Source organism: Drosophila arizonae, chromosome 3 (assembly GCF_054131065.1).
Source record: "Drosophila arizonae isolate 15081-1271.41 chromosome 3, UAZ_ARI_1.0, whole genome shotgun sequence".
Lineage (NCBI taxonomy): Eukaryota > Metazoa > Arthropoda > Insecta > Diptera > Drosophilidae > Drosophila > Drosophila arizonae.
In genome coordinates this window covers 28338057-28357378 of record NC_142923.1, presented here as the reverse complement: position 1 = coordinate 28357378, position 19322 = coordinate 28338057, and the positions used below count along the sequence as shown (strand labels likewise).

The 19322-nt window shown below is 35.8% G+C and overlaps 2 protein-coding genes across 6 annotated transcripts in view; both read left to right on the top strand.

The window, feature by feature from the left end:
- Positions 1 to 19322, top strand: part of loh (thrombospondin type 1 domain containing lonely heart) — a 27573-nt gene extending 8251 nt beyond the window's left edge. For 3 of the 5 annotated variants that reach the window (XM_089464607.1, XM_018003280.2, XM_089464606.1), the window contains exons 2-11: positions 1739 to 1811; positions 1880 to 1949; positions 3213 to 3766; positions 10428 to 10609; positions 10690 to 10856; positions 16213 to 16414; positions 17135 to 17316; positions 17385 to 18392; positions 18452 to 18602; positions 18670 to 19322. In XM_089464607.1, the coding sequence (XP_089320733.1) occupies positions 1786 to 1811; positions 1880 to 1949; positions 3213 to 3766; positions 10428 to 10609; positions 10690 to 10856; positions 16213 to 16414; positions 17135 to 17316; positions 17385 to 18392; positions 18452 to 18602; positions 18670 to 18815 (2688 nt within the window). In that variant the 5' untranslated portion in view covers positions 1739 to 1785 and the 3' untranslated portion in view covers positions 18816 to 19322. Of the gene's footprint in view, positions 1 to 1738; positions 1812 to 1879; positions 1950 to 3212; positions 3767 to 10427; positions 10610 to 10689; positions 10857 to 10973; positions 12415 to 15852; positions 16015 to 16212; positions 16415 to 17134; positions 17317 to 17384; positions 18393 to 18451; positions 18603 to 18669 lie in introns of those variants that run through there. The other 2 variants (XM_018003282.2, XM_089464608.1) reach the window with 2 other exon arrangements.
- Positions 6023 to 7022, top strand: LOC108610915 (uncharacterized). The gene is made up of 2 exons (XM_018003292.2): positions 6023 to 6173; positions 6237 to 7022. The coding sequence occupies exons 1-2, from the start codon at positions 6123 to 6125 to the stop codon at positions 6918 to 6920; spliced, it is 735 nt and encodes a 244-aa protein (XP_017858781.1). The 5' UTR covers positions 6023 to 6122; the 3' UTR covers positions 6921 to 7022.

Sequence of the window (19322 nt, the reverse complement as noted above, 5' to 3'; positions counted from 1 at the left end):
CGCAACGAATCTATGTACGCATGGCTAACAGCACATATGTATACACTGAGAGAGATGCATCCTGAATTAGGTATTGAACAAAATGAAATTGTTACTAAGGATCCGAAATCAAAAGTGACCTTTAATTTATTTATACATACCTATTTGTAGATGTTGTCATATCTAATATTGATTTAAATTTATATTTAAAGAATAACTCAATGTAAGTTTGCCTAACATAACGCCCGCACTCCGAGGAGCCGGAAATATGAATAACTACATCAGCCATTCTTCCTTCATACAACTTAAAGTGTTCAATTTTGTGATATATATATATATATATATATATATATATATATATATATTTATATAGTTCAGTTTATATTTGGATTGATTATTATTTTATTATATTATATTATATCAATTAACATTTTTTAGGAATGATACATGCAAAATTCAAGGAATTCTATTAACCACCCAAGTCATAAATCTTTCAGCATGCGATAAAGCAGACATCAAATAATTTCTTCAAAATTTTATGTTGTTTTTTACATTTTTATTCGCTTTAGGTCTGAGCTCGTCTTTCAGTGTATTTGCAAATTCAAATAGATATACATACACAAATATTTTTTTTTTAGCATTCCAACGTGTCTGTGACAGCTATGTGTCTTCTATTTCAAAACTAAATAAATCATTAAATAAGTTTGCTCAGAGACTTGATTTATTAGTTTAGTTCCATAAAATACATTTAATGCCTTGAACACGTTCCACAAGTCCAGAAAAGTATTGGGAAATCTGATTACTTAATGCAAAAACGAAACAATCATGATTAAGTTTTGTAATGTTATGGTAAGAAATGTTCAATAAATAGTTTTGTTCGGGGTTTGCGAAGACTTCTCAGATTTGAATAGCTTATTAAATATGCGCTAATGTCTAATGAGACCTGGGATATGCCGCTTCCCTAGTGAGCAGCTAAAAATAAGTCTGTAGTTCTTATATTTTCTGATTTCGACAGTCAGGCAGACAGACAGGGCTTATTCGACTCAGTTTGTCGGTCTTTATGTTACATATATTTTATTTTTCCTAATTTCAAGTTTAAGTTAAGTTCGATAAGAACGATATCGATAAAGATAACATACATAGATGTTTTTCAAAGAATTTAAAGTAGATTCAGCAAGCTTTTGCAATGTACTGACTGTTGGGTTATCTAAAGATAGATTTTTAATTTACACCTAAAAAAACGATATATTCTCAAAGGAATATTAATAGGAGGCTTACAAATCAGTCACCCTCTGATATAGCATTCCCATTTGTTAAGTCGGAACTAATTTGTAAGGCCCATATGTTGAGTTAACTAAATATGTTTATTGCTTTCGTTCTATAGTCATATTTAATTGCTCCTCCCATTTGATATTAATTGGCTTAATTGATTTTTTTTTTAGCACTAGCATTTCACAGGGGATGCAATCACCAGGGAATAGATTGTTAAAGAGTGATACATGTATACATAGATAAAAATTATCTATAAAGCTATAAAGCCAGTTCTATTCCCTGGGCTACTTTTTAGACAATAGCAAAACAGATAGACAAAGGGTCAGGAAACCTTTAACAAATCAATAATAAAGAGAGTGGTTCATCATGGGGACGCGAATCTCAGTCACCACTAATTATCACTATTAAAAAGATAATTATAAAATGAAATCAATCATTATATTATTTTAATAACCCGACCATATGTATGTGTGCTTTCTCCTTTCAGATTAGTTGCATTCCTATGTAGTCCCAGAGCTCGTTAATTGCAATACAATGGCAAATTATATATGTATATTGTCGTAAGTCTCATCTATGATACAAAACATTGATCGATCTGTTTAATAACTCTACTTGTTCTGCTTTCTAGTATTTGCCTAGTTTTTGCAGCTTTAACGCAATTTATTGTTGCGGACACATCAACGTTAGAACGAATTAAGGTAAGTTTGTTTGTTGCTCTTTAATGTAGGTGCGGAAGGGTTTGATAATAATATATATCACAGTCAGAGGGTGGAGTAATCATATCTTAAAGTAAAATCAGGATATCTAAACACATTTATTCAAAGTTCATAAAAAAACAAGTAAGAAAGCTCTAGTCGAGACTGCTCGACTACGAGATCCCCTGAACCCTTGGAGCAATAGATATTTCAATAACTTTTCGCGTCTTTCAGCTTACACAAGAAACACGCACACACACACGCACGTACGCACACACAGGCATACATACACACACACGCATACAGACACACACACACGCATACACACACACACACATACACACACACACATACACACACACATACACAAACACATACACACACATACACAAACATTTACATACATATACACACACAAGCATAAACACGCATGGGCGGCAGTGAGCGCTTACTATGAGAACTTAATTGTTTAATAACTTTTTTGTGGACGTACGATCTTCATGAAACTTTTAGATTATGATTATAACATGGATACGCATGTAATTGCCAAAGCACAAGTCTCTAGTATTTGAAATACGCTTTTTACAAAAGTGAGGGTGAGGGGGTGAATTTAAGGGTGGGGGGTAAATTTTAACAAAAACCGAAATTGTATAAATTGCATATAAGCATACATTAAAAATTTGGAGACTCTAGCAATAAAGGTATAGAAGATATAATTTTATAACTGGTTTTCGATAAGGTTTTTTATCGATAAAAAAAGATCGGGATGAGTTATCGAATTTTAATGATAAACTTGATATGCGCGCTGTAATTACGGACATTTTAAAAAAAATTTGAAGTCTCTAGCTCTTATATCTTCTGAAATCGACGCGTTCATACATACGGACAGACGGACAGACGGACAGACAGACGGACAGGGCCAAATCAACTCAGCTCGTCATCCTGATCAAGAATATATATACTTTGTGGGGTCTGCCACGCCTCCTTCTCCCTGTTACATACATTTCAACAAAACCATTATACCCTGATTTCCCATTGAAAATGGGTTCAGGGTATAAATATAGCTAATTTAGTTAGTTCTCGTACATCTCAGATTTCTTCCAGCGCAGTCGCTGCATTAAATAAATCATAAACTGTTAAAAATGAGCTCTACCCAAGGTTCCAGGTATCTACAATTCGGCCATGCTCGACTTGTTAAGTTCCACTTGCGTATACGCTCTTATGCAAACTATTCTAAGAATCAATACCCATTCACATATATTACAGAAACATCAAGAATGGCTAAATCGACATAAACTCAGAGCGGAAAAAGTCAAATATACGAAATGGAAATCATCTTTTGAGCCAGCTAAACTGTGGCGCATAAACAAAGAACCTTCAGCAAATCAGAATTCGAGCATCAATGAGGTATTCACGGAAAACGAAACCAGCTCTATCAATAGCAATGTGATTGGCGATGCCAACATCGACGTGTCGCCCACCATCTTTACCCAAACGCCTCGCCTACGCAGCCTCGACTCTCATGAAGTATTAAATAATACCAACTCAACTGAAATATCGAAAATATGGACGACTGTAGCGCCTACTTTGGCAACTAAATCCTTGGTAGCCGACGAACCCGACGTTTTGACAACGGCATTGACATTGCCGAAGTTGAAAGATGTTCCATCAACTGCCTCAACGACTACGACTACGACCTCCAGAAGGCCCAAGCCCAAGCTTAGACCCTTTCCTCGCTGGACCAATTGGAATCCATGGAGCGAATGCTCGCGCAGCTGTGGAGGCGGCGTTATGTACCAGACTCGCAAGTGCATTGATCGGTAAGTGTTTCAGATATATTTGCATATACATATATCAAATAAAAATATTGATCTCAATGCGACATTAGACTCAACCTTGCTCTGTCTCTGATGGCAGAGTTAAGAACAGATCATGAAACAAATGATCGAATGATTCGATTAAAGTAATTAAATATGATTATGAATATACCATTGCTATTATGATTTAGTAAATAAGCAAACAAAAAATATTTTTTTGTAAGATAAATAAAATAAAGAATTGAGTGAAACCTGTTACATATGTAGAATTTCTAAATCTGCTCTGCTTTCTATTCAGTTTGTTTTACCACGGAAGAATTAAATTAGGTCGTCAGAAGTTGGGCCTAAAATTAACATTTTGCGCTCAGTGTATGTTTTTCATTGCGGTTTTGCTTACAAAAGTTCATAGATTAAATTAATTTGTATTCAAAGGAAAATTAATATTTTCACAGTGTTTGTTCAAGCATGATATTTTTTAACAAGTTATATTACTTATATATATTGTTTTTTAATTTATAAATTAATCAAGGTTTTAATCTCTCCTTCTTCTTCGATTGTATATATTTTTCGATGTTGGCATATATATTTTTTTCATTATGTTAATTTCAATTTATTTTAATTATACAGATATTATTATTTTCAGGGTATTATTTTACACTGATCCATCAAAATACGATCAATTGATTTCAAGCAAATTAATGTTATATTCAAACTGAATATTTTCTTTTCGCTTTTACTATTGTTTTTTTATTGATAATTTCTTTAAGTGTATATTGTTAATAGAGTCATTCGAGCCACTCATTTTTAGTACTATCGAGTGTATATCATTTTCCGTGCAGCACGAAGAGATTCGTTCTTTGATTAGCAATTCAAATTTAATGGCGTCTTTATTAATGCTCGATCAAAATGACCTCTAATAGCTGAACATAAGGTAAATCGGATAATTAAAAGATATTTCGGAGGCCTGTCACGTGCCAGAGATTGTGTTATCCAGATCTGCGTGCGATTCGGAACGTTCTCCAAAGACAATGAAGTTATTATGTAACCAATTACAATATTGCACTTGTCTACATATCTACCTACTATATAGAGGTACATATACCTATACCTATATAAAGGTACATATATACAGAAATATATGTATATACATCGACTTTTGCTTGTAAATGGAAGTACTTGAAGCTACTTCCAGGTTGAAGTAAAGTATTACTTCGAAGAGTAGTCGTCTGTTGATTCTTAGTCATCCCTTTTGAACCAAAAACTGGTTTCTAGCTCAAGCTTTGGGGTTTTTTTGTGGTTCAGCTTTGTATGCGTCTAGCGTCATTTTGGCTGAAAAGTAATTCATGCTAATTGTTTTGTCAACATTTAAGAGAGATATATATGCCGCATATGGTGTGAGTCGATGCATAGACACTGGAGATATTACTCTATTGTCGTATATTTTTGCATATATTGCAAATATCTGAAATCGATTTTATTTTCTTTTGCTTTCATTTATTATTCTTTCTTTGTTTAATATTCCGTGCGGGGTGCAGGCACTTTGAGGGCTGTGTAGGGTATCTTGTGGTTGGGCAAAGCTGCTTTGCCTTTTAGTTTCGCTTGTATTTTTCCATCTCATGTACATAAATAATCAATTTTGGGTTGTTTTTTCTTTTCGATTTTTATTTAGCCAAGTCTTAAATAGTTAATTATTGACTTAACTAATCCACTTTGTGAGCAAACATTAATTCCGTTCGACGTGGCTCGTAAATTCAAGAAACAAAATTCAGAAAAAAAAAAAAAACGAAACGAGAGAATCGTATCACGGAAACCTGTATATGGTATTAGATATATAGAAATTGTATATATTTGCCGTTATTTATAATATGTCTTCGCTGTTCCCTTGATCGGGGGAATCACTGAATATTTAAACACTGCCCTAATACATATTCTTGAATATCGTATTTAGAATCTATGCCTTATATGTATGTCGGGTATGTCTACTGCTCTGAGTATCTATGATAATGCCAAAAATACATATATTTGAATATTTGATGTGCATTTCAATACAGGGTATCCGCCAGTCATGTAATCTTGAGCACGACTCGGCCGTATGTCTCTCTCGACGTTTTGGACTTGTTTTCAGCTAAAGAGAAATCCCAACAAGTTGAGAAAAGCAATAACAACAAGGCTCGATCTGAACAATGCCAGACTTTGTACGCTTGTTTTGATGACCGACTAAAAAAAAAAAATAATAATAAAAAACCTCAAAGCTGAGAACAGATTTTTGCTATAAATACGAGATGTGAGTTTTGAAAAGCCTGAGTTTCCGGCAATCAACTCATTGGAGCTGTTGTGCATTTAACATTTTTATATCAGAATGTCCAGACTACTGACCATTTGCCTTCTGTCTCTGGCACTCGCTGTGCAGGTAGGTCTAGCAGAATGAGAGCGTGGCTGTCCACAGAGGTGTAATGCCGAGGACTATTTTTAGTGTGTGCTGTCGGAGAATCCTGCCGAGGGCTTGAACACCCATATTCGCGGGCAGCTGCAGCAGTATGAGAAGTACCTCGCCAACGACGATGGCTCCCACAAGGAGGATCTGCAGAAGCTGATCGGCATCTACGAAACCGCCCTGAAGACCGAGGACTTCAACGCCAAGCAGACTCTGGTGAACGAAGTGCCGTCGAAATTCTCCCCAGAGTTCGGCCAATTCGTGCAATCCAAATTGCAGGAAGATCAGATCAATCATGATATTTCGGGTGCCATCAGCTTCTACAAGTCGCTCCTGGCCAAGGGTGACTTCAAGGCTGACATTGAGAAGGCGTTGGTCGAGCTCGAGAACCTGCAGAAGCAAACCCAATTCGAGGCTAAGAGGGATGGTTTCCTGAACCTGGAGAAGGGCTTCAGTCCCGAATTCGTCAACTTCCTTAAGAGCGACGCTCTTCCCCAGATCAACAACGACCTGAAGAGCGGCGTTGAGTTCTTCGAGAAGGTTTTGGCCGAGTCCGATGTGAAGTACGCCTCCGAGATTAAAGGCCTGAAGGCTCAAGCTGAAGCAGCTCTGGCCGATTCCGTTCCCATCGATGATAAGCAGAAGACACTCTTCGAAATCAGAAATCCTGATAACGCCGATCTGATCGAATACCTCAAAGCGAAATTCGCTGAACTGAACTAAGAATTAAAATTCTCTCTCATTTTTAAAAAGCATTGAAATTATTTAGGCTGCAGCTTGATTTTCATTTTATTTAAATAAAATAAAAAAAAAAAAAAATCAAAATTAAGTTTTTTATTAGTATATTTTAATTATGTTAAGTAGTTTTTCTGTTGGGCTTGGCCAATAGTTGCAAGACTTCTAGAAAAGTTCTTCATAACTGGTTTATAAATAATTCTTATTGCTTATAATTAACTTAAGGCTAGTCAAAAATCTAGAAGCTGAGATAATGAGAAAATATTATCATATTTTTGTATATATATTATTGTTATATGCATATGAGTTTAATTGTTTTATTTTATTTACTTTAAGCTGTTAGGTTTTCAGAAAGTTATTATATTATGGATAGAAAAGACATGGAATATAATACATATAGGATAAATATATATATTCATATATAGATTTTTTTCCGTGTAGATTTTCTTATTAGAATAGAAATTTCGAGAGGAAAACTACTCAATTATGTTGCTATTTAGGAATAAATTTGAATAATATATGAATTTAATATATTTTTCATTATTTTAAGTTTTTTGTTTCAAGCTTAGAAGAACATTTTTATTCATAAAAATACAAAAAGAAAACAAGACTATTGTACAATAGTCTAGATATTACCCATATTTATTGTATTTAGGCATGGAATCGATGAGTTATATTTCAACATTGTGTTTAACATTTTTTAAATTTAAGAGTACTGGACACATTGTCCTTATCTACTTAAATATAGTTATACTTTTATAATATGCAAATTGATTCGTTAGAGTTTAACATGCATATAGGGAACAAATTTATATAAAAACAAGTAAGAACGTTGCAGTCGGGCGATACCGATTGCAGAAGACTCATTCACAGCCCAAACGCTGTCAACCAGAGTATATAGTGCAATTTTCAAGTCTAGTGCGCAACAAAAAACAGGGCATGATCCCATTTAAAATGGGAAAATCATCGATAGCTATTGCTATGATCATTGCATAATTGCATTCAAATTACATGCATATGTATATAATTTATACAATTTTGACTTTTAATAATATACATGTATTTATATCCATATATTGGATACCGGCTTCAAGCTAGCAGCAGATCAGCGCGATTTTACTATACATGTGCACACACTCATCGTCTATTCTATGCGTACAGACAGAAGCGCGCCTTTTCTCACATTCTTAGAATTTCGATTGATTTCTGGACTTTCTAGCCGTTACTGTAGTTTTGCCTGATGACGCTCTCTTATTAAGCTATTCTATTTTAGCAGCTGAGTGCTCGAGCAAAGCAATGGCGCGGGTGCTAAGGGCGACGCAAGTAACGTTAGAGTAGGGAGGTTCGAACCTCTACTATGTTTTTTTTTTTTTTTTTTCATACATTTTTCGTTTTTTATAAAATAGATATTTTATTGGGAAGGTGCGAGCGTGACTGAATGGCACTTAATACTTTTCATTTTCTTAGTCGAATAATTTTATAAGTTTAAATTTGTTTCTTCTTAAATAGCCCTCAAATACATATATGCAAATACATACATATGTATATATGTATGTAAGTCTGCACGCATAGCATCAAGCATTCCAGCCTTATACACGCGCTCATTTGTATGTGTGTATGTATGCACACATAAATGCGTACTCTAGCATATTCTAGGAATCTCGTTGCGATTGATTTGTCTTTGCATTGTTTTTGAATTTCCAGCCACCACTCTAGCTTTTCTTTGCTATGTGGCGTCATAACAATAATGTGATTTCGTTTTAACTTCTCTTGATCGAAACGACGCGGTGGTGCTGTAGGCTGAAGCGCCGACGACCATTATTTTAGCTATTTTGACAAACATGCTGTTTGGGTTGGGTGCGAGTTCAAATCCCGCGGAAAACACTTTTTTGTAAATTGCAAATTTTTGTTATTTTAGCTTCTTTTAAATTTTTTTAAATTCATAAAAATGTTTCCTTTTGTATTATGAATATCTATTAAGCTTATTTATATGTACAAATGCATAAATAGATGGCTGACGCATATAAATGTCGCGATACGGGCACTGTAAATGCCGATTGCCACGCCCCTAGTGGCCGTCGACTCCTCAATTTTAGCCAGTTCTTAGAACGAGTAACCGGTTACCTAAATGCAAAATTTGAATTCTTACGCTCAAAAAATGTGAAAATTACAGGGTATTTTTCGATATGCCACGCCCCTAAAGAGGCTTAAAAATTATTTTTGGGGCATCGATAGAGGAGGCTACCAGTAACTTAACTATCCAAATTTGAAGCTTCTAGCTCTTAAATTGTAGGAGATATAAACTTTTGCGGTTTGCCACGCCCCCTATGGGCGGACATATATCTACCATAGCTCGTTGGACTTGGGTGATCAACCCGCGTATATATACCAAATTTCAGATCTCTAGCATCAATAGTGCCTAAAATATAGCAGAATTCGAAAAATCACTATATCTTCAGGTCCGATTTGCCACGCCCCTAAGGGACGTAGATATATAATTTTTTCACCCATCTTCATAGAATTAAAACATTAGCTTATGTGCAAAATTTCAGCATTCTAGGTTTATAACTTTAGGAGATACAGTTTTGTCCGATTTGCCACGCCCCTAATGGGCGGAGATATATCCGCCATAGCTTGTGATCTTGGGTGGTTGGCGCGGACCTACATACCAAATTTCAGCTTTCTAGCTCTTCAACAAACATGATTTCTGGTATATCGGAAAATGCATTTTCCGATTTGCCACGCCCCTAGTGGGCGGATCGGGAAAATTTTAACACTTTATAAATCGGAGATATACACGAGTATGTGTTCCAAATTTCAAGTCTCTAGCTTCAATAGCGCCGAAATAGATTGCGTTCATACGGACAGACGGACAGACGGACAGACGGACAGACGGACGGACAGCAAGACGGACATTGCACAAAACCAATATACTCATTTCACTTTCGTGAATGAGTCTAATCACATAAAAATAACTTGACTTAAAAACTAGCACTTAAATTAAACTTATGTATGTAAGATAATATTATTAATGTGTGGGTAAATGGAACCTGAACATCTATTTATGAAGTAGAATGCAGCTTCTCGCTTCTACTTGATGCTTTGCTTTCAAATATAACTCCGTAGTGGAGTATATTTCAAATGAATATTAAATAACACGTCCTGAACTGTATGCCATAGTTCTGGTGTGATACATTTTTTTTTCTGATTTAAGTGCCACTTTGAAATACACTGCGCATCTCATTAGTTTGTTAACACAAAAAGTACCGTTATATTTGGTATATGTTTTTATGAACCGGTTACATAGTCTTACACAAAATCGGTATTCCCTCCATATTCACTTTTAAAGCGTACCCTGACACGCTTTAAAAATGGACAAACGAAATAGTGTAGACTGAGACTACTATAATATCTTAATAGGCGGTGCAGGGGACTTTACAAGCTGCTATTATAATAATTAATGTTTTATCTCACACCTAACTTAATATTTTGCAGAAATTCTACGACGAGTAGAGTATATATGAGTGATACTTGTGTGGGTCTCTCGAAACGCTATCAGCTATGCAATGACCTTGCCTGTCCCGCGGAATCAATGGATATTCGTGCATATCAATGTGCTGCATACAATAAAGTTGACTTTCAGGGTCGCCAATACAACTGGGAGCCCTACATCAAAGGTAGGGAATACACACTCACTTACAATATATGTATACATGTGGGGAATCCGTTTGTAATTGAGTTTCGCTTTCTTCATCAGACGATGCCGAGTGCGAGCTGAACTGCAAGCCATTGGGCATGAAGTACTTCGCGACACTCAATGATTCGGTTATTGATGGCACCCCCTGCCAGAGGCCCGCTGAATATTATCGCTCCAATCGGTCCACTCCACTGGGTCGGGCAATATGTGTCGACGGCATTTGCAAGGTGAATGTTAATACCCCTCGCTCGCCTAATCAAACTAACAATAACAATTATAACTGATTGCAGATAAAACACGCTATCAGCTCGCACAGTAGTTCCATTAATTAACAACTAGTCACAATTTATGCTCGTTCCATTAATCTCTTAGCTGTGTTTCCAATTTATTAAGGCCATGTTAATGCAAATGAGCACACGACTCTGATTAGATATTCGTAGCAGTCTCAATTACAATGAATACCTGCTCTTCTTCAATATACGTATTACCCGCGAATAGCTCAGCTTCTTGCTGGAGTGTACAAAGAAAAAAGCGAGAGCTTATTTCTCTATGTGTGTCTCTGTGTGTATCACTCAGATACCAAGAGCTATCCATAAACAGCAAGCTGTCGGGTAGAGGCGGCTTTGTCATGCTCGTTCGCTTTCAATAGAAATATCACTGCATATGCCTGTACAGGTTTAGCTGTAGAGAAGTGATCTGCCTTGGTGATATTTCTCTGGGCGTGGCATATGTAATATATTATATTATGTGTATTCTATATGTCAAAGATGGTATATCAAATTCTATATATCGGATTCTATTCATCAGGTTCTATATATCTGATTTTAAATCAAATTTGATATAATAGGTTCTATATTGCACTGCATTTCTGGGTAATATGGACTTACATTTGACTGCTTATTGTTGACCTCTGGTTTTTTAAAGTATTTTTTTTTTTTCTTAATTTGATTTAATGCTGTAATTTCCGAATGATATGCCATGAGTTCATTCGGAAATCAGGATATTGAGTATTCTAATTACGAGTATTTGGCAAATACGGGAGATAAGTCAGCAGTTCAATAAGACTCACCCCTCAACGTATAAGGTCTCGCTACGCCACTGATATGAATCTAATTAGTTTCAAGTCTATCAAAAGAGCTATTAGCTTGGTTAAGCAACCCACTTACCTCTAATAGCTATAACTATATAATCATTTATAACCATACACTAAACATTATGATCATGATAATCATTTCTATTTAGGACCGAAATGGGCCAGCTATTTATTTCTCATTAAAAGCATCGTTTAGAATTGAAAGTATTTAGTAATTAGCATTTGCCATAGCCCCAAGGAGTTCTAGATCTGCGAACTCAATCAGATGTGATTTCATACCATCACAATAAAGGAATTTAACAAGCTGTTCATCAATTTTCCCATCTAGAATTAGATATGGCGAAGACCAATATACTCTCCTCACTGCGTGAGCGGGCAAAAAGCGTTTGTCGATTGTGGCTGTGGTGCACACACACTTCGAGTTATGAAAAACTCTTTAGAAATAAATGAATCGCCTTGCCGAATATTTTAGTAAGCGGCGCGAATCGAAGCACGCAACACATGCGTATTCGTATCTATAAGAATCGCGCATCGTTTAATCGTTTAAGAACAATCAAAGGAAATCAAAAGCCAGTTAAACAATTCAACACAAAAAATAACAATCGAAAATATATAAAAACCGACCTGAAATCAAATATCAATTATAAACTAATTTGTTAATAATAATGTTGATATCCTAATTGAATAATCATGTCAGCTAAATTAGTCAACTTTAAATGTTTTTTAAATATACAATTAAAACAAAATATTATGAATATTAGTTGAACTAAAGTTTTCTTAGGACACTAGTCAAATACATTAAAATTAGTATATATTAGTATATATATATTTTTAGCAAGTTGCGAATTAATATTTAAATTATTTCTTAAGTGTCTCCTAAATATTTTATTAAAAATAAAATAAATAAATAAAATTGCATATACTTTATATTAAAAAAAAAAAAAATATATATATATATATATAAAAAATTATATTAAAAAAAAATAATAATACATAGAAATATTAGTGTAAATTCATATATAATCAATTACCAAACACTATTCTTTTTTATTTATTTTATTTTTATTCTTTAACTTTAAAAAGGGATTGTTTTCAATATTTGCTCTGAACTTTTCCTTTTATGTTTTTCACATTTTTTATGAATCATCTGAAATATTAAAGCTTGATATAATTTTAAAATATGTAGAAATAATTTATACTAAAGTCTTTAATGTCAATCAATTTAGTTTTATTTTGCTATTGATATCTATTCTATTGATATCTGTCAAAAAAGTTAATTTATTACCTATTTTCTTACCGCAAAATCGTGCAGAAATTAAATAAAAACTTGCTTTTTCTATTTCTGTTGGCAATTTCTGCGAAACACTTGAGACTTACACTTGAATATATCGGACTGCCATAGCATATGCATTTACGCAATGTACTAATATACTTAAATTGTTTTCGAATTCTTTAATTAGATCCATTTGCCGCTTTCTCGAAAATTCAGCCTATTTTTTAATTGAAACTCAAATCTACGTCAGAATTAGTTTTTTCTCAATTGTGGGCAGATCGAATAATATATTTATATACATAAATATGTATATATTGTTTTTGTCTTCAAGCTTTCTCTTGACTATAAGGGGACTTTTAGTTTTATAGCTATTGTAATGTCCTCTCTTTGTTTTTGTTGCCGTTAGCTAAAGCTATTTTAAAAGACTTGTGTATATCTAATATCTAAAAAAAAAAACATTAAAATTTGAATTTGATAGGCACTAAATATACGAATTTTGCTAATATATATACTTTGGCTTTTGTGGTTTCTATATTAATTTAGATGTGCGTGAAAAGTAAGCTGGTGATGAATAGAAATTGAAGCGTGCTTAAAAATTTTGAACTATACATATGATGTGCCGCATGATACCCTCTATTTATGTCTATTACGTAAAATGTTTAAAATATCTAATTATGATATTGATTTTAAAGTATTTCCAGAAATTATGTGCTATATAACTAAAGAAGATGTGATGTATGATTCTTTAGATCCATTCGTGCTTCAAAAAATTGCTTACTCTCTATAGTTATTGTTGTATATGTACATGTGCATGTTATATTGAAAAAATTACAAATATTACTTTAATAACTAAAACTGAAACACAGAACTGTTGGAATATATTGTCAAGTATATCGTGCGTGTGAAGTAGATATAAAAATATCTCCTTTATTTTAATATTCTATTTCACAGTAGCAATTACTAGTATTTGAAAGAAATCTAATCTCTTAATCCCTTACAGAATAATTAGTTTTTAATTTCAATATGCATTAAATATGTTGTGGGGTATCTGAACTTTCGAAATGGTATTTTCTTATCTACTATTAGTTATCTCTGAAGTATTGGTATAGTGAAAATTAAAAAAGGGTTGTATTAAAATAACAGCCCCTATACTTTCGCAAGCGACTCGCACCCGCACCTTTTTTTTTTTTTTTTTTTGTCAATTTACTCAGTTCCAGTTATGACTTTAAACATTTCAAGTCAAGGAAATCAAAGAGAAAACAATTAAAGAAACTTAGTTTATGACTAAATTTGCTCTTTAAGTATTTACACAACTTTTATGTAAAGAGTAGCCTGAGATTTGAGTTTTGAGTCCATGTAGATAACATGTGTGTGTAAGCAGCTTCTATATACCCTACTTCTGTTCAATACAGGGTATCTGAAAAGCACTTTAGTCTTGCGCTGGTCAGGTCGTAAACAACCAAGCGAGTCTGTGGCCAAGTGAAATGTGGCCATCGTAAACTTGCAAAAGTGCGTCAAATGCGGCTGCTGCTGTTTTTGCTGCTGCTGCTGCTGCTGCTGCCGCTGCCTGTTGGCCATTAAAACAGAATTATCTTTTGGCTCGACACGGTGTTGTACTACACACTCGATGATAGTCGCCCTCGTGGCACTCACAGCGATCAGCTAACAACCATCAGACATTTACGAGTTTATCGCAACTTCAATATAAATGTTGGCATATATATTCAGATGTGTTCACATATGCATACATATATATAGAGAGACACATACATACATACGTGTGCAGACACTTAAGAATGCGATATTGGTAATTCGCACTTGGAGCGGAAGTGAATATAAATTCCATTTGCACCTTCGCCCACAACAGAGCCATTTGCATATATTTATTTTCTACTCAATATTGTATTTTAATTGAATGGCCTTCGGCTGCTCTAGCTGAGAGGGTATATGCGTTTGGGCAGTCTATAAGTAGATTTTATATAACGGATGGATTTATAGATCTACCCATTTCTCGATGTATCACTGTATTGTTGATTGTGTTTAATTTTATAAACTTTGCTGAGCGACTGTATGCGGGCTGTCTGCAAATGTATAATACCATAATTATCGTCTAGCATATAAACATATATATACTATAAGCATTTTAAATAAATATACATTTTTATAATACCATAACAACACAAGAATTTACTCGTTATATATTTTGATTTGAATTGAGTTTTTTATGGTCCTTCTGATGGAGCATATTTATTTGTATAAACAGCATAGTTTATATATGAGTGTACCCCTCAGAGTCTGAGGAAGTATTTCATTTTAATTCAACTTGAATATTTTTGATGCTAATGGGTATGTGCCTTTTGGCAGTCTGTTTGTGACAACAGCGGAGTACAGACAGTACATAGCATATGGAGATATTAGTATGTAGTATACTCTATATATAGAGAGATCTTCATCAAGAGCATGTGTGTCATTCATATCGTGTATCATGTTGTAATTCAATCAATATATTTTGTATTTCCTTTTTCATCGAGTGATATTTTCGATCCGAGATAAATTATATTTTTGTATATATTTACCCAGAAGAGTCAGATGGTGCATTAATTAGATCATATTGAATGCTCTTTAATATATATGTTAACTAGTCTTGATTTGCTTTGCTAACATAGGGTATACACATGCACAACTCATTTTGCAGAGTCTAGTCTATAAATATGGCAACCCCTTATTATATAGCTGCCATTAGCAATTAGCTATCTAAATTATACCCTCACATCTGATATATATGCCCATATATCTGCCGCACTTCAAAGTTAACTTATTCGAAATTTATAATTGAATTTATTTTACGCACCTATAGTAAATACATTTGTTTATGTACTGCTCTGACATCTAGTGTAAATCAAATAATTAAATCGCACGCATAAACAAAGAGAATATAGAACAGATCACCTTGCACATATATATATATTATTTAGTGTGAGATATGCCTTGGCTGTGGCACTTGGCGTTAACCTGGCTGGTGAGTCAATTTGGACATATGTCGAGAATTCCATTCCCCCACCTTCTCCTCTGCCCCATTTGCGATCTTTGTAAACAAAGCAAAGCGTTTTGATTCGTTTCAATTGAAATCAATTATACCATCTACATATCTCTATCTATACATTTATCACATATATATACTCTGTTTTTGTTTTCTTTATTTTTTGTGTAATTATAGGCTGTTCTTGGCAACGGCTCCATAAAGGGCCTGTACGCTAATAGCGGTTCCGTCAGCTGCGGTGGCCTGCTCTGCCGTCCCGTCACTGGAATCTTTACACGCGATCCGTTGCCAGAGGACGCATACGTTCATGTGGCCACAATACCAGCGGGTGCCTCGAATATATCCATAACCGAACTGAAGAACAGTGCAAATTTACTTGGTGAGCTAAATAGTATACTTATAAATTGATTGATATGCCCTGTGCATGCTGCGAAATTAATTATTAGACTATGGCGTGCTGCTTCTGCTTTAAGTAATCTCGAATCCAAACACTCAGAATCAGTTAAATTAGAAATTAGATAATTATTAACTAGCAGATATATATGTATTTCAGATTAACAGCCATACAGCTAACCTTTGTACAAAATAAATTTTTAACATAAGCTTCAAAATATTGTCAAAATATATAAATAAATTAAATGACCAAATTGTGTCAATCTAATGCTCGTTCGTCCACAGCTCATTATGATATTTCCAAGTTAGTAGTAGTTGGATATAGTGTAGTAGATCGCAAATAGTATTTACTTTAAATTTGTTCTCAGTACAAGATTACGATGATACAAGATTGTTAGAGGCTACAAATTTGACCCAGAGTTTAATTTAAGTTTATTTTAATCGATCTGCTAAATTTAAATTAATTTATTTACTTAAAATTAGCATTTATTTCTAGAATATTAGCAACCGTTTAATTCCATATTCTTTGGCCTCATTTCAATTACATTGACATTACATTAAATTTACAATTGACTTCAACAGAAAAGAAATTAAAGAGACTGAAACATATATTCTATGATTTTTCAATTAATTTTTGTTTTTATATGTAAAGACACATTTAAGACATCATAGTTTAAATATATTATATTATGATTATTTCTCTCAGTGCTGCGTACAAGCGAGCAGAAGAGCATTTTCAATGGCGAGAACGAGATATCGGAGAGCGGATCGTATGAGGCGGCGGGCGCAACTTTTGACTACCATCGCATCGATGGAGTGCAGCAGGGCGAGGGGGTGACCGAGTGGATCACCTGCACGGGTCCCATTAGGGATCCTGTCGAGCTGCTGGTATGTCCTTGAAGAAGCCTCAGGGATATTCTCCTATAACTTACTGGCACTCAATTGTTCCCCATCAGGTTTACAGCAATATTCTGAATCCTGGCATCAAGTACGAGTACCTGCTTCCCATCGTCTCGGACTCGGAGGAGAATGAGTTGTCGCTGGAGAGCAGCGATGGCTTCTTGAAAGCAGGGGCCGTCAGCGAGGATGGCAGCTCTGGTAGCAGCATCCGCACGGGCCGCAAGCGTAAGTTCAACTGGAAGGTGGTCGGCTTCAGCGCCTGCACCAAGTCCTGTGGCGGCGGCACCCAGTCGCCGATAGTGCGCTGTGCCCGCGAGAATCCGGTCCGGTTTTACTCGCAGCGCCGTTGCAGTCACTCGGAGAGGCCGGTGCTCAACGAGAATCTGCTGCACTGCAACACGCAGCCCTGTCCGGCCTATTGGCGGGTCGATGAGTGGGGTGAATGTCGTTGTCAGCATGGGGAGGCGGTGCGCCGACGCGAGCTCAGCTGCGTCCAGGAGCTGGCCTTGGGCATCGTGATTCACGTGGACAAGGCCGCCTGCATGGAGGAGCAGCCGCCCAGCGAAAAGCAATGTGAATGCCCCAAGGCCCGACGTCGCAACTCCGCCCGCTATCGCATGCACCCCCATCCCGAGGGAGCCAATGGAACCCATCTCGTACGCCACCGTGCCCCGAAAGTTGTCAGCGATGCGGTGTGGCTCATGTCCGAGTGGAATCAGTACTGTTCCTCGTCTTGCGGTCCGGGCATCCAGTATCGCACCATCTTTTGCGATCGCTCCAAAACCAAGACAGAGCGGTGTGACCCCCGCGACATTCCGGAGAACCGCAGGCCCTGCCAGCAAGCGGCCTGCGAGCTAGGCGAGTGGTTCACCGGACCCTGGTCGCCCTGTAGTGGCGATTGCTTCAATCTAACCCGCACTCGCACGGTGCTGTGCATCAAGAATCAGCTCATCACGGACGATGAAGAGTGCAAGGCCGAGCTGAGGCCGCAGCCGCTGGAGAACTGCTCGCATGAAGAGATTGAATACTGTGCGCCTCGCTGGCACTACTCCGAGTGGTCTGAGGTAATATGGCTTCCCATAAAGTTCCATTCGATTTTTAAACTCTTCCCTTTTCGTCACAGTGCACCAAGAGCTGCGATGGCGGCACCCAGCGACGCACCATCAAGTGCCTGGAGTACGATGACAAGCAGAATGCTCTACGGGAGTCCGCAAGGTGCCGCTATGCATTGAGGGAGCCCATCTATCGCAACTGCAATACACAGAAATGTGAAGGTATTTGACAATGAAATTACAACTATATTATATATTTTTGAATTGCCCTATATATATATTGCTCTAGATCTGAATACCGAACTGCTCCAAAATGATGAGGCATCGCTCTGCGTGGACAACTTTCCCAACTGCAAGTGGGCCGTGCAGGCCAAGCTGTGCAACTATGAATACTATAGGAACAATTGCTGCATCTCCTGCACTCGTCCTTATTAAATCGAACAGAATGTAGCTTTAGTTGCTGCGAATGAATGGAAAATGAAACAGAAAAACAAAGAGAACAAGAACAAGAAAATAACGAAAAACGTGATCTTAAAGCAATTTCTTACATACATATACATTTATATTCATAAATGATCATTAGTAGATACATATATGCATAACTATCAAAACTAGCTGCAAATTCTGAGTATGAATTCCAATTTGACATACGAGTGCATTTACATCTACTAACACATACCGCCTAAGTGCATAAATACGTAAACGAAACATAAACAAAGCAAAGCATTTTACTAAACCTAACTCACACTTGTAAGATGAATGTTGACCTGAAGTTAATCAAGTGCCACACTTAAAGATATTATAGGAAAATCTTTTAACACCCATAAAGTGTCTTCAGTACTATGAATATTCGCGAGGGCTGGACGAAAACCCTGCCCGATCTTACAACCAATATATATATACATATATATTCATTTAAATAAATTAATTTTATTTCTTAAA

What these genes read in the sequence shown, in the direction of transcription:
- LOC108610915 (XM_018003292.2), top strand. Translation starts at nt 6,123, where the DNA reads ATGTCCAGACTACTGACCATTTGCCTTCTGTCTCTGGCACTCGCTGTG. An exon ending in CTCTGGCACTCGCTGTGCAG is followed by an intron (nt 6,174 to 6,236) that starts GTAGGTCTAGCA and finishes GACTATTTTTAG; the next exon opens with TGTGTGCTGTCGGAGAATCC.